Raw genomic sequence first — 14,918 nt, forward strand, 5'->3', positions numbered from 1 at the left:
TTTTTATCGGCCTAAATATTGAAACCAAATTTTATTTTTTGAAAATGACATTACACACATCTTGCAAATGTACATTTAGATGAGAAAACAATGAGTAACAAATATTGAGAGCAAAGCTATAAAGTGGACAGGTTCTCTGCTGCATGGCATTGAGTTACAGGAATACTCAGACCTGGGATGGTTATTACAAATAGTAAAAACAGTTCACAACACCTCACAAAAATGGAATTTTTTCCTAGTCAAATCTTCTGACAAAAGGAAATTCTTTTAAGGGAGAAGAGCCATAGGGAATAGAGGTGTGGATCTAGGTACGCTTTGTGATTTTGTGGCACGGCTTTTTGGGGTTTCTTTAAGTCCATTTCTCACAAAACGCATCTTTGTGAGTGACCACATCTTTTCCAAGGCTTTGCCCATTTTCTGTCTTCCACTGCCAACAGAACCACAGCTAACAAACAAGAAGCCCCTTGTACTCAACTCAGAGCTCAGGAGTGTGGAGAAGGAGTTGTTTACAGGCCCCCCAACAACACAATTCCCGTATCCCATCCCCACCCCCTTGCTGTGTATCCAGGAAAATCAAAAGTGTGTGCAAACTCCGCAAATCAGGGGCCGTGGGACGCGTCCCAGGGACATCACCCCCACCACCACCAGCAGCAGGAGTGGAGGCCACGGCCTGCGCCGCCCGCGCCTCTTGCCTCAGCTGCAGAGGTCCAGCAGCGCCTCACCCTCCAGCAGAGCCAGCCTCCCCAAGGCTGCACTGGCCCCCCAGCTCGGGCACAGGCACCGGGGGCTGAGCTCCTGCTCCTGCTGGGTCCTGCAGGTTGGATCTGATCAACGTGCCAAGGCAAGGCACCGCGAGAAGTACGTTCCCCCAGAGAACCTGTTGAGAACTGCTTTTCAAACCTGGTCGTTCACCATTTTATTTATGCCCAAATCTGTACTTTACAACCACGAGAGAGAGAGAGACAAAGACAGAGTAAGAGAGAGGGAGAGAGAGAGAATCTTTCCAGGAGGAAAGGAAGAGCTAATTAAGAAAAGAGAGGTACAGGACCATGCATTTACTCTCAAGAGCTTGTTCACGAGCAAGCCAACATTTCTAACACTACAACCACTCATCTACATCTGTTTGCTAAGTAACTGAGTTCTACCTACAACTAGAAAGCAGAAGGGGTCTTTTTATTTTCTTCCCCCTCCCTTTAAAATGTCAATAAAAATGTTTTCTGTACAAGTTGAATGGCACAAAAGGTGGTTAAAATGCTAAGTAACTCACCACAAATGGAGAATGCAAAATTAGTTCAAAACATGCATGGACTGTGTACAGGTAAGCAAGGAATCATTGGCATAAAGCTGCAATATATTACAAGATGATACAGTTGAGATCTTTTGGAATAACCTCTGCTTGTTCTGTCCCTTTGAAGAGACCTTCACATAAAAACTCAGCATAAAGGGAATTCAAGGTACATATCCAAGCAGGAAGTTAACTATGGGCAACGTTATTTGTCTGAAGAGAAAAGCATTTCCCCTCCCCTTCCACACACTCCCCCAAGGTACAAAAGTCAATATGATCAGCATTGCTGCAGGCTTGCCAAAAAGAAAGGTTAGACAGGTCTGGGGTAGGAGAACAAAAGCACCATTTAAATTAATAACTCTTTGTACAATGTCATTAATTAAATACCTTACTCTTTAAACAAAAACATCCTGAAGTTTACCAATCCCACCAAAATAACCACGGACCCCTTCCCACCCCCGTGTCCTCCAAGGTTATGTACACAGAGTTTAAAGTATACCAGCTAAACTTTAAACCCAGCTGCCCCTCCAACCCCCACCCTCTGAACCACGAGAGAAAATCCATGGTGGCCTCTCAGTTCTGTTATATTATATTGCAGCTTTGTCGTTAATGAGGAAATCATATGAACTCAATGCATGGTCTGAGACAGAAATCCACCATCAGGTTCCAGTTGAGCTGCACATCTCCCTCCCTCAGCACTGCTGGGTGCTGGCTCTGAGCTCTGGGTCCTGAGCAAAGGCAGTTCCTGGTCTCCAGACAGGAAGGATCCTGCTTGGGACAGGGTTTGTCACTGAAAAAGCAGACAAAGGCTGGTGACAGCAAAGCCAGCAGGCTGATCCTCCTTTCCCGTGCTTCCAGGCTAGCTTTGTGACACTTCTGTGTCACAAAATCCAGAGGATTATGGAGGGGAATGTGTCATTTCAGAGAACAGAAGAGTTTTGGCTAGACAGGTTTCCTCTTTCCAAAAGACCCTGGGTGTCTTCTAATTGCTAATCACAGCTGTGCTAGGACTGCCACGGTGCTCAAGCTGCTTGGATCACCCATCATTTAAATAAGAAGCAAACTAACAACAATTTCACATGTCAGAATTCAGCATGTAATTATAACTCACAGGCTCCCTTGTTCTTACATTCAATACTCCTGCTTCACCATATCTAAAAACACCAATTAAGTGCAATTAATTCCCTAGACATTCTTCTTTTTAGGCAGATGCATCATTAGACATCACACTAAATCTGGAAAAAGCTCCTCTGTCTTAAAGAGAGGGAGAGAAAGGAAAAAAAAAGCTGTGTGTTCTGTAACCCCCCTGTGACTGTATGGTCAGCATGAGAGGGAAACAGAATATCACAGGATGTCACCTGCCACCTGCTAAGGAAAGTGAATTACAAGTCCATCAATACATGCTCTGCAGTGATTGGAAGCAGATAGAGAAAAGCAGCCATGCTGTAATTTAAAAAAACTGACAAAATATTCCATCAACATAACCCCAAAAACCCAAACAACAACGAAAACAAACCCCACAAAAATGTTTCTCAGGTATTCTCTGAAAATAAAATCTGTCATGTTAAGAACTGGGCCTGGACCCAAGGTTGGGATCCTTTGGTCCCTTTCAGGTATTTCCCAAGTCTCACCCTGTGCATGGGTTTCCCAGAGCTCAGGTTTGGTTCTGGCTGTCTCTGACCAGGTGCCACCATGTGTTCCATCCTGCCTGCATGTCCAGGTGAGTCCCAGTGCTCTGCAACAACCCCCCTGTGCAAGTGTGACTCCAATTTAGCTCCATTTCCTATCTATAACTCCTGCAAAGAGAGATGGAAGAACCAGCTTGGATAAAACTCAAAAGCAGCCTTGAGTGTAGATGAGTCACCTAAAATGAACCCAACCTTCCTTTTTATTTCAGAGGCATTTGGCAATGCTTTTCTCTAAAAACCAAGCCAACCACAAATCTCTATTCTGCCTGGTACTAGCTGGGACTGGAGTAGAAAAATACTGGTAAAAATAGAAATACTACTTCTAGTCCCATAAACCTGCTGGGTTCAGGGCATGTCTGTTGGTAGACTGAGTGAGAGTGAAGTGAGATAAAGTCAACACTCTTTAGAAGCAAAAGATATGGAGTAGGCCCTGATTTTACGAGGTTCCTTATTTAATTTTCAATTCTAAAACTTGTAATGTATTTCAGCAAACTATTTCAGTAACTATAATTTTATCAGTAACTATAATTAAACTATACAAAATATCTCCCATCTACAACTTGCTATTCAAGGTCCATACAAGAGATCACTTGATAACTGGGGTCAGTGAGCTTTTCTCTGCAAAGGCTGCAGCTGTCACCCAGGAAACTGAATCTGCACTCAAGTAATCAATCACACAAGAATTATCAACTGCAATCAATCTTTGAAACAGGAGACCAACCTTGGACCAGATAGATTCATAAATTAATTACAGAGGAGCTTCTGCCTGGTTAAAGCAGCAGAAAATTAGGTGTATTGGGTTCTGTTTGCATTGTATTGAGTGTCTGAGAATTTATGGAAATAAAAGAGATGCAATCTTTATGCCACAAAACGAATAATCTGAGATTGTACAGCAAAAAAAGTGTTTGCATGAGTCAGTTATTTTGTGGTTTAGGATTAAATTCACAAGTAACTCAACTGAATTTAGGAAAAAGGTTTGGCTTTACTTCTGCCAAGGGGAGAGGGACAGACACTGCTGTGGACAGACACCACCCCCTGGCCCAGGTACCTGCAGGGACATCACTCTCAACAATAGCCAGGAGCTGCTGCTGCTCTTCTGTCCACACCAAGCTGATCCTCAGTGAGCCCCGGCCTCCTTCTTTGTTTGTCCCTGGAATTTCTTGCCTTTTGTCTCTCATTATTCCCATACATCAGTGGCACTGACATGTCCCAGTGCCCTCTCTGCCATTGGAGTTTCTCTGAAGCTCCAGCTCATTTCATGACTCACCACCTACCTCCTAACAAACATCTCCCACCATTCCTCTAAGAACAGGCTTTCCCCTTCATTCCCTGTGTTTTCCATCATGACATCTTTCCCTGATGATGCCAGCTTTCTCTTTTTCAGCTGACACATTAATTACTGCCAAGATTTGTTAATTCCCTTTGGGCATCCTCCTTTTTCTTCACTTTGAGTGATAAACTGTCAGACCTAGGGACCCTCCAAACTGGCTCAAGAGCTCTGAGTTCAAGAGGGAAACAGAATATCACAGGATTTCACCTGCTACCTGCTAAGGTGATAAAGAGCAAGAGTCACAAGAGGTGAGCTCAGGTGCACTAAGCAGGGACACTGCTCTCTCCCGTGCAGACATCTGACCATGAACAATTTCTAAACAAGAAGGTTTCCAACATCTGGTCCACTGTTTTCTTGCTAGAAAGCCACTGAAATAATTAGACTTATTCACTGTTTATAAACATAAGGCCCATATTTTGACTACTAGCACGAATTGCCCTGATATGTGCAAGTACATCTAACAAAAAGAGGGGCAGTGGGGGCTGTATGAGGCAGGAAAGAAATGGGCTGCTGGATGAGGGTATCTCCTTCCTCCCAGGGATGCTGCTGGCTCCCCCATGGTTTCAATGGGGAACTAAAAATGAGGTGTCTCTCTTTCCCCATGACTGAAATACTTATTTACAGCAGAGTTTTGAGGGAGCCAGAGTTCTGTGAGAGACTTGCCAGTTTGCTTCTGTAACATGCTCAGAATTGCTGAGCAATAAATACATTTTAAAATCAAGCTCTTTGTATCAGCTTATCTCAAAGCAAGCTACAGATGGAGGGAAGTATTGGGCCCACCCCTCTGTGCACTGGCACAAGAAGAAGTGATCTGTCCAGAGTAGTGCCACACCCCAACAGCTCTGAAACCCCAATGGCTCTGAAACCCCACTGCTGAATCCACTAGGTTTGATTCTCATTTGCCCAGAAGCTCATCTGTTGGCCAGAAATAGGTGTTGATGTGTTTAACCTCCTCTAAGCATTGTCCTGAGGGGTGGACAGTGGTCTGTGATCCCAAAGCTCCACATTTTCCTCTGCAGGTATAGTACTCACACCTGCCCTGCAGCTGGGATCCTGTCAGAGCAGCTGTGCAATGGCATTGCAGGAAAAACCCTTTCCACCCACCTACCTAAATTCCCTGAAAATCTCCCCTCTCCCTGTTAAAATGTGGGCTTGTCACCTTGGCCTCAAACCTTCAGCCATCACTGACTAGAGCTGTTCCAGAGGAAACAAAACAAAGCAAAGAGGGGTCTGTACATTGCTGCTCCCAGCCTTTCACCTGCAGGCACCAGGAGAAGCCAGCTCTCGAGCCAGGAGCAGAGGAGGAGGAGGATGAAGAACATCTGAACAGCAGAATCAACAACCACTGCAGCAGAACCCAGCCCTGTTCTCTCCACACTGAGGAGCAGCTGTGAGACACAAGGCTCAGCTGTAACATTTCCTGAGATACTGTGGAGAGGCTCAGATTCATGCAGATGGGACAGCCAGAAGAATTCTGTGGTTCTGGAGACAGCAATATTTAAGAGATGTGCTAAACACCTCGAGAATTGAAGTGTGCCCTGTCTCCTGTGGTCAAGGCCATTGAACCCCAGGCCTTGCTGGGCACATGCACAGTGCTGCTTTTCTGAAGCCCAGGGCGTGTTAGAAGGCACTTAAGTCTTCACCTTCCTGCTCTCATCACAGCAGGGTGGGGTTCCAGCTGGATCCCTTCCAGGTGTCTTGATGAGTGTCTTGTCCAACACTCATCCTGTTGTATGGACTGGCCTGACTCTTTAGATACACTGAAAAAAAGATCCTCATCTCCTGCCATCCATTTGCTTCTACAAAGAACCTCACCAGTCCCAAACACTGTCCCAGCCTGCTTCCATCAGCAACCAGAAAATTGACCTGGAGCCTAAGTCACCACGTGGAAAAAAAAGCTGTTTTATTCCATCGTGGCCATGATCAGCACCTGGCGTGTGGCAAACACACCACTACAGAGCTTTCCTCTGGTTATGGATTGTCTTGGCTTGAGGAGACACTTTCTAGGCTAATTTTATATCTACTTGGCTATTTTTTATCTCTTTCTCTAAAAATGATTCTGCCTCTGCTACAGTGGAAGAGAGCCCTTGGTTACTTTGCATGGCTGTGGGGCACCACAGAGGTCAGCGGTAAAATCACTCCAGTGCTCTCAGCACACTGGAGAGGGCTCAGGCTGCAAAATCCACACTGGAGCCCTGCAGAGAAAATGTCACTTCCAGGGATGGCTGTCCCTGGAACAGTGTCTGGGTAGGGATCCAGCCTGGAATGCCAGAGCATCCCACAGGCTATGCTGGGAATCTTCAGGAAGAGCAGCACTGACCTCAAAGGCATGAAAAGGCAAAGTCAAGGCATCCTAGGAAATGTTATCCATGTGATTAAAGAGAAACCAACACTTCAATGCCCTTGCTTCCCATTGGAAATGCCTAGGTGTGACACTGCTTTGCTGTTTGCCACAATTTTTGGTTCTGCCTCCTTTTTTTCCCCTTCAAAAGTACTGAACAAGCAAATGAGAGAGAAATGGCAGCTCGACCAAGTGTGTGGATTTTTATGTGCCTATACATGTGTTAGCTGAGGGTGAGAGAGATGTGGAAGCTGTTTTCTAAGCAGGATTCTTCTATTATCTATGGAAATAACACAATTTGGGTTTCTAACTCCTGAGAAGACAATAAATAATGTGCAGATATTGGAAACACAGACAGCGGTAGGGAAAAGCTGCTCCCAACTCCCACCAAAAAGTAAAATCTCATTATCAAACTCTTTCCAAATCACTTCAAGATATTTAGCTGGTGGAACTGAACTAGCTCCAAATCATATACCAGATGAGGCTTTAAACCAGAAACTTCAGGATTATAAATGCTTTTCAAGTGATAAAAATCCCAAGGCTGAAGGTTTTGCTGCATTGCTCTCATCTTCTACAGTCAAGACCATCACCTGAGTGTAAAAATGCTAAACCTTTCTGTCTGTACAATTCCTTCCTAATGACTGTGCCTGAAACAGGGATCTTAATATGCAAATTTGCTAAATTATTCTGAATAAAGACAGATTTCAAAGAAACAAAGCCCTGCTACTTCAAGAGTTTCTCCAATTTGTTTTTAAATACTGTATTGTTTTAAAACAATATAGTCTCAGTGATTCAATTAGGCTTTGAAAGCACTAAAGGCAGCCTCATGAGGCAAATTAGACAGGGTTTTTATAGCAGAATTAATATGGCAAATCCTCATATCATGTGGAGCTTTATGTGCTTGTAAGTGTAAAAAAAAAATATAAAAATATGAAAGGTGAACTGTGGAGTATATAGTGGAATTACTATCATTGCTCCAGGATCTCACAGGGTCTGGAATTGCCATAGTAAATTGGAAGTAATTACTAATTCACAGCAGTTCAGGAAAGCTTTCTGACCAAATCGAAGCTTAATCTCATGAAAAGTCAACAGGAGTAAAGCACGTGCTAAAATTTAAGCTTTTAGGTTTTTTTCCTGAATCACAGCTGTTCTTCTGGTTCAGTGACTAAGGTCTGATGCCTGTGCACTGTTTCTCTTTGTATTCAAATCTAGATGAGGGATCCTACAAAGCCGAAGATAACTAGTTCTGAATGTGTGTCACATTCCACATGCATTTCTGTACAAGAACTCATGCAATATTGGCATTAATACAGACTTCACTCTATGCTACAGCTGAAATGCTCACTGACTTCTACTGCCCAGGCATTTCTACCTAGAAAATTGCTTCTTAAAACTTGGGAGTCTGACCTCATACCCTGTTTTCTTTGTGGCTTCTGCTGGTTTGAATGGCTATTTTTCCCACTGAACAATTAAATTTAATCCTTTTAGGCCTTTTCAAGGTCCCCCTAATTCCCTGAAGGAATTGCTGGGCTCAGCCCCACCACAGGATGATCCTGATGCAAACAAAGCTGCATTCCCAAGGGAGATCAGGTCTGGGATGTGTCACCAGGTGCAGCTCAGGAAGAAGAGCTCAGTGATTCCTCAGTGATGCTGCACCAGGAAAAGCATCTCCAAATAACCAAACAGAGCTTTTGGCAGGAAGAAAAGGAGCCCCTGCTCAACAACCATCCAAACAAAGCATCACTCCTCCCTTGGGATCCTGCTTTCTCTTACACAAACTGGGTGAGAGCATCTCCCAGATTCCTTTCGTCCCACCAGCAGCTCAGGCTGCAGAGAGCAGCCCAGATTTGGGTGTCCTGCTGGATCTGTGGTGAGCATCCTGCACTGAGCAGCACGAGAACCTGGGTGGGACTGCATGGCTGGTCTCCTATCTGAGGAAAGGTGGCAGGACAGGCTCTCCCTGACTGTGACAGGAGTGGCCTCTGTCACAGTGTGACAACACCCTGGGCTGCAGCTCCAGTCCATCCATGGAGACTGCTCAGGGTCCCTGCACAGGCAGAGACTCAGGGAGGGACTCTGAGATTTCCACCAGCACAACAGAGGAGAGCGTAAAAGCATGTCAAGTTATCTGTCCCACTAAAGCTTTCCCTAAGACAAAAGCTCTGATGAATAATATTGTTATTAGCATAACAAAGGCCTTTGACATCCTTATGCTGAAAAAAATCCTTTTTGCTCATGACCAGCTTCTGCAGTAGCACTCACAGGATTAAACAGCCAAAAATTAGCACCCATAACCAACTCTGCACCCAGAATATTTCAGCACCTTCTGTTAGAGGATCTGAAAGCACTTGACAAATGTTAACCAACATTTGGCCTCACAACCCCCAGTGAGGTAGAACAGAGCTGTCCCTGCAGGGACAGACAGACAGATTGAGGCACAGGGTTACTCAGAGACCTGCTCCCATTCAGACACAAAATTCAGCAGTGCCAAGGGCTTAGAGGTGTGCTGACTGCTGCACCCAAGCTTTGTCCACAGCACCATCTTTCCCCCCCATAAACCCTCAACGAGCCCTTAGCCTGTGAACTAACCCCAGATTCTATTTACAATATTTAAAATGACCATTTAGCAGTTGTGCAGTCAGAGAAGTTATTCAATCAAATGAAGCTATCAGTGAGAACAAATGGCTCCTTGTGCAAAACTCTGGCTGTAAATGATCATGCACTAAGACCACTGGGTGCAAATTTGGTGCATGATAACTCTGACCCCTTGACAATTCCCAATCCTGGCCTCTCTCTGATAAATCTCTTTTAAAAAGTTGCATTGTAAGTATGATCACACGAGCCTCAAAAGATGCAGCCTGCACAGATTGTTTCATCCCAGCAATGCAAGCAAACAAAACATGGAGTGGCTTTGGGAACAACCCAGCATTCATGGAGCATCAAACATCACGAGGATGAAATCCATCCTAACCACAAGGGGCTGCAAGGCAACAGGGAGTAGGTGTCTATGTTGGGGAAAAAAAAATAGAAAAAAGCAAATAGAGCAACAAAGAAAGGCTTGATTGCACAGATTTCAATTAGGTAAAGTTCTGCAAGAATCAGTTTCATCAAAGCTTGTTCCATGAGGGAGGGAGGCAGTGGCAGCTGGCCTAGGACGAAGCTTTGGCGCAGTAAAAACCACCAGCCCTGCGTGAGGAGATGAATTTGCATTCTGGAGGAGGCATTACTGATTAATAAAAAGCAAAAGCTTCTCTAAATACAGCGAGTTTGTTTTTTCTCAGATAGAAGAGTTTCTTAAAATACAGGTTTTTAGAACACCACAAAACTTCATTTGTTATATAAGTAGAGAATCTGGCCATAGTTAGGAATACTGAAGTGTAAAAAACCAAATACGTAGTCTTAAACATTACAAAAACTATCAAAACATTCAATATTTTGAACTGACCATTTTCCCCCCCCTACACGTGTCTGTTTTGGCAGTGATGACAGGATTTCTAAACTGAGTTGCTGTTATTATTGTTCTGCAGTTGTGGTTGGTTTTTTTTGTACATTTTTTTTTTCTGAACGTGTTTTTTAAACAAAAGAAAATTACCAGCTTTTATAAAAAAGAAGGAGCTTGAATCCTTACTCCCAAAACACAGATAAAAGGTTTTCCTTTATAAAAAGTGTATTGATTTTTTTTTGCTATAAAAAGTGACCTATAGGGTGTCAAACCTGAAAACAAATTCTCACAGTGTTTTCAGTGTTGGCTGTTCACAAGGCATTACTGTTACAAACAGAGATAGAGAGATACCATAGGGGAGGTATAAATATTTGTTACCAGCTAGCAGCATTGCATGTGGAAGATGTTCTACACCAGATAACTCAGCTGATTTATGGGGGTTTTTGCTTAATTATTTTTAAAAAATCCCAAACAATATTTGAATAATTTGAATTATTGTACTAACCTTACTTAGCATCTGACACAATCGTTCCTAATCTCATCCAAGCTTCTGCTGGCATATTAAGCATCCAACTAGAAATTCCCTTCCTGCTCTCCACAATAAAACCAAGACTCTTTAGAATGCAGGTGCCAAAACTGGGGCTGTGAATGAGGAGCAGGTGAGCTGGCAGTTTGCACAGGTGGGGAACATCACCTGCAAACTGCCCAGCAAGGGCTCCATTCGCACACCTCCAGGGGAACTACTTTACTAACACCAGGAAAACCACATGGTTGCAGCAGCAGAGGAAACAACAGAAGAAAATGGGAAATGCACAGAATCCTTGGCACGGAGGCCCCAAATTTCTCACAATGCCCATTTTGCACCCCTGTGACTTAAGAAGAATGGTATCCCTCTATCTCTATAGACTGGCAGGTGTTGGTTTGTGGCACAGAGAGGAGAAATCACAGAACAAAAATGACATTTAACTGCTTGTCCTTTGACTTGAAAGCACCAGTCACCGATCTGCTTGTGTGGCAGAGGAACTTTGCTGTATCCCAAATGCAACGTGGACATCTCGCTCTACATGGAGTCTCCCAGGGAATCCGAGTCATCCAAAGACAGAGGCAGGTACAAGTCCTGTAGGGAGAAAGGGGAAAATGTTAACCTTCACCATCAGCTCCCACACTTGGCCACGCAAAGGGAAGCAGCTGAGAGGCTGAAATTCACATTCCAGAGGGTGGAATGTGCTGGTGACTGGGCTGGGATTACCAGAATCCAGGGAGCTCCAGGCTAAAATCAAGGCAGGCTCCTTGCACAGAGGAACAAGAGCATCTCTGTTCCTGATGATTGGTCAGGGATAAGTTTCAGGCATTTTTTTATTGTTCTGGATCAATGTGTCCATTCCAGCAAGTGCATCTTTGTTCCTGATGACTGGCCAGGAATAAATTTCAGAACTGTTTATTTTTATTACTCTGGATCAATGTGTCCATTCCAGCAAGTGCATCTCTGTTCCTGATGACTATTCAGGGATAAGTTTCAGAAGTGTTTTTTTATTGTTCTGGATCAATGTGGCCATTCCAGCACATGCATGAAAGAGCAGCATCATTCCTTAAACACATCTCTTTAAACCTGAATCCAAAATAAAGAGTCTTACCTTGGTTTGACAGCTGCCCTCAGGACAAATCTCCAGGAAAATCACATGTTCCATGGTTTATTCTTTATTTTAAGTGACTTCTAATCAGTTGGAAAGGTTAATAAAATAATCTCAAGTTTGTTATTTGGATCAAATGCTCAATGTAAAGCTTTTGCTGTGTCCCTTTCTGGTGTAACCATTTCATTGCATTTGTTAAAAGTTCTGTGTGGGACAAGGTACAGGAATGAGCTCAAGAGCTCTCCTGGGACCTTTTTGAGCTCTGACCCACACACAGGTAATAACTGTGAGCAAAATGAAGAAAATACCAAGTATTTGGGAAAGAAAACCCAGAAATCTTGATATAAGAAGAGGTAAAGTAGGACTTTGTGGTGAACTCAACCTAAGCGTTTATCACTTGAGCTTTAAGGAGAGAAAAGTGGTTTTACCATAAGCAGGAAATTGCTTCTGGGAGAAAGACAATGATGCATGAATATTCTGGTAACCTAAAATGCTGAATTAGTGTTTGCTGATTGGCTTAACTTAGTGGAGAAAATCATAGCTGGGTTGGCTTTGCCCTCAGCGGTCTCCATCTATTACAAATGGTCTCAGGGCTGCACTGGAAAGGTCATAAATCAGCCAGCTGCAAACATACATAAAACATTAAAAAGGTGAGTTTTACTTGTCTTGAGCAAGAAACAAATCCTCATCTCCAAAGCTCTCAATGAGATGGAAAGTTTGGAAAATATTTATTGTTCCTAATGCTGAAGCAAAGGATGCAGGTTTGCAGCATTACTGCTGCTGAAGGGATGAACTCAGACCATGGGCCAGATTCTGTCCTCAATTATAAATGAATAATAAATCTGGACACATTGTGTTAAATTTGGTGTGTTTTCTCAAACTTAGAGTGAGCAGCTGAGAACAGAGTGAGGTCCTGAGGAAAACACAGTTTGCATTTGGATCCAGCTATGCCTTTGTTAAACAGAATTGGTTCAACCATTGCAAGCTGCCCCACGGTGGGTTCCACGTGGCTGCTGACTGCAAAACCTCAGCACCACCAGAATTTTTAAATTACTCTTCAAAATCTTTGAGTCAATGCTTTCAGAGTCAGGCTGAGAGGTGGATTCTGTTTTACTAAAGAGAAACCCACCTGACTTCCTCTCACACCTTCTTTTGTGCCCAAGCTCCAATTCCCAGAACAAGTGAAAACTGTTGGAAGCAGCACTGTGGCTATTCCAGAAATGCAAAGGCCCACAGAAATGAAAGTCAGAACTCAGCACACAGTGGCCCTGAATAACAGGAACTGAACAAGCTGTGACAACTGCTGTACCTTTTAAATAAATCAATGCATGAATTATCCATGAGCCAGCACAGGTTTCCTGGTCCCTGCCAGGATGCTGTGCTACCTGTTGGCCTGTTCCACAGCACAATTACCACACCATCTGTAAGAATCACCTGATTCCTGTAAAACAGAGCACTGCCTTAAATAATTAAAAAAAAAAACTTAAATTCTTCAGGAGCATCATTAAAGTGATGTCTGAGAGCTCCAGTAACATTTGTGTTGCTTCTGCTCTTTAATGGGCCTGATTTGCCAGCACTTGAAGCTTTTCAGGCCGGGAGGGTTGACATGAAACCACATCCATCAATGATTTTTTCAAATAGTGGCACAAGCTCATGGTTAAGTTGTCTCCACTGATCCCTTTGGATGATCTCCAGCACACATTAACAACTCCAGGGGAGGAGTCAGGCTTTGCTCACCACCTGGCCCTAAAGGACAACTTTTACAGGTGAAGAGCCAAACTGCCCTGTTTGAACATGAGTTGTTGTTATTCTTCCAGAGGATATGGCCATGACATGAGTGTCCCCCAGAGCTGAGGGGCTGAGGCAGAAGGAGGTGTAGTAAGGTATAAGAAACGTAATACCTTGTGCTTGCGGAGGCTCCCGGGGCTGGTGGGCGTGGAGATCGGCGACTGCTTGGACTTGGGGGTGGACAGCTGGCTGCTGGAGGTCCCGTTGGCTGCCAGGAAACAGAACACAAGCTGGACATCAGGCAAGCAAGGGTGTCGCAGACATCTTTTAATGAAAAATCCTTTCTTTAGGATTTTTCCTCCTGAGAAGCTGAAAGGCCTCAGGAACAAAATGTAAACAATGGTTATCTGCTGCTGTGGAATGCAACAGGTGCATCTGGGATTGGTCTCATGTGGTTGTTTGTAATTAATGGCCAATCACTAGCTCGGGCAGAGAGTCCAAGCCACAAGCCTTTGTTATCATTCCTTTCTATTCTTAGCTTTGCCAGCCCTCTGATGAAATCCTTTCTTCCATTCTTTTAGTATAGTTTTAATGTAATAGATATCATAAAATAATAAATCAGCCTTCTGAAACATGGAGTCAGATCCTCATCTCTTCCCTCATCCTAAGACCCCTGTGAACACCCTCACGCAAGGGGAAGGGTTTTCCCCTTTGGGGAGATGGAAGGTCTCCGAACATTTAACACCAAGGTTTATTCGTGTTCGCAGGAGGAAAAAAAAAAACAAAACAAGTGAACAGCATAGCTTTAAACATAACTCAAGGATTCCAGCTGCAAAATACAGGGAGACACAAAATAAATAGAGGGAGCAATATTTCACACAACAAATACTCACCAAGACAATCCAAGGCACATATCATCAGAAAAACCGAAAGACAATTTCTGTGTTCTCAAACTGTTTAAGTGCATGAATGGAAACCAGAGGCTGAAGATATCCTGAATCTTACCCAAGCAATGTCAAATGTCAATGATAGACATAAAAATTAGACAAACAGCATCATGGAATGCCCTGGCTGTAGTTGCTGTGGGTGGGATTAAGTGACCAAAGAGCCTGATAGAATTATGCTTTCAATTGTGACAGCTGAATCTACAAATCAGTTACTTAAAATTCATCAAGTACTTGAGTGTCTGGAGGAGACTGAAGAAGTGTATAAAGTATCATAGAGTAAAATGTGTGGATATTGTATTTTTAAGAGCCAAACCAGCACAGCTCTTGCTTTAAAGCCTCACAAAACCTCACTGCTCTTCTCTGTTACCTCCTTGTGAGGAACAGGGGGAGCTCAGCTTTGCAGCAAAGGCAGAGGTCAAGCAGGTGTGAAAAGAAACATGTGCTTGTGAAAAATGCATATTTTATGATTGGCTTTTCGCAAATATTAAAATGAATATTAGATGTGTTGTGTTAGAAAGTAATGCTG

At 43.5% G+C, this 14,918-nt stretch overlaps 1 protein-coding gene across 1 annotated transcript in view; it reads right to left on the reverse strand.

The window, feature by feature from the left end:
• DCX (doublecortin) overlaps window positions 1-14,918 on the reverse strand; it is an 83,521-nt gene continuing 68,603 nt past the window's right edge. Inside the window, exons 6-7 of the mRNA XM_059482863.1 lie at window positions 13,619-13,713; window positions 1-11,203 (exon numbers count right to left, since the gene is read on the reverse strand). Coding sequence (XP_059338846.1) covers window positions 11,147-11,203; window positions 13,619-13,713 — 152 coding nt within the window. The 3' untranslated portion in view covers window positions 1-11,146. The remainder of the gene's footprint in view (window positions 11,204-13,618; window positions 13,714-14,918) is intronic.

Source organism: Ammospiza nelsoni, chromosome 15, assembly GCF_027579445.1.
Source record: "Ammospiza nelsoni isolate bAmmNel1 chromosome 15, bAmmNel1.pri, whole genome shotgun sequence".
NCBI classification, from domain to species: Eukaryota; Metazoa; Chordata; class Aves; order Passeriformes; family Passerellidae; genus Ammospiza; species Ammospiza nelsoni.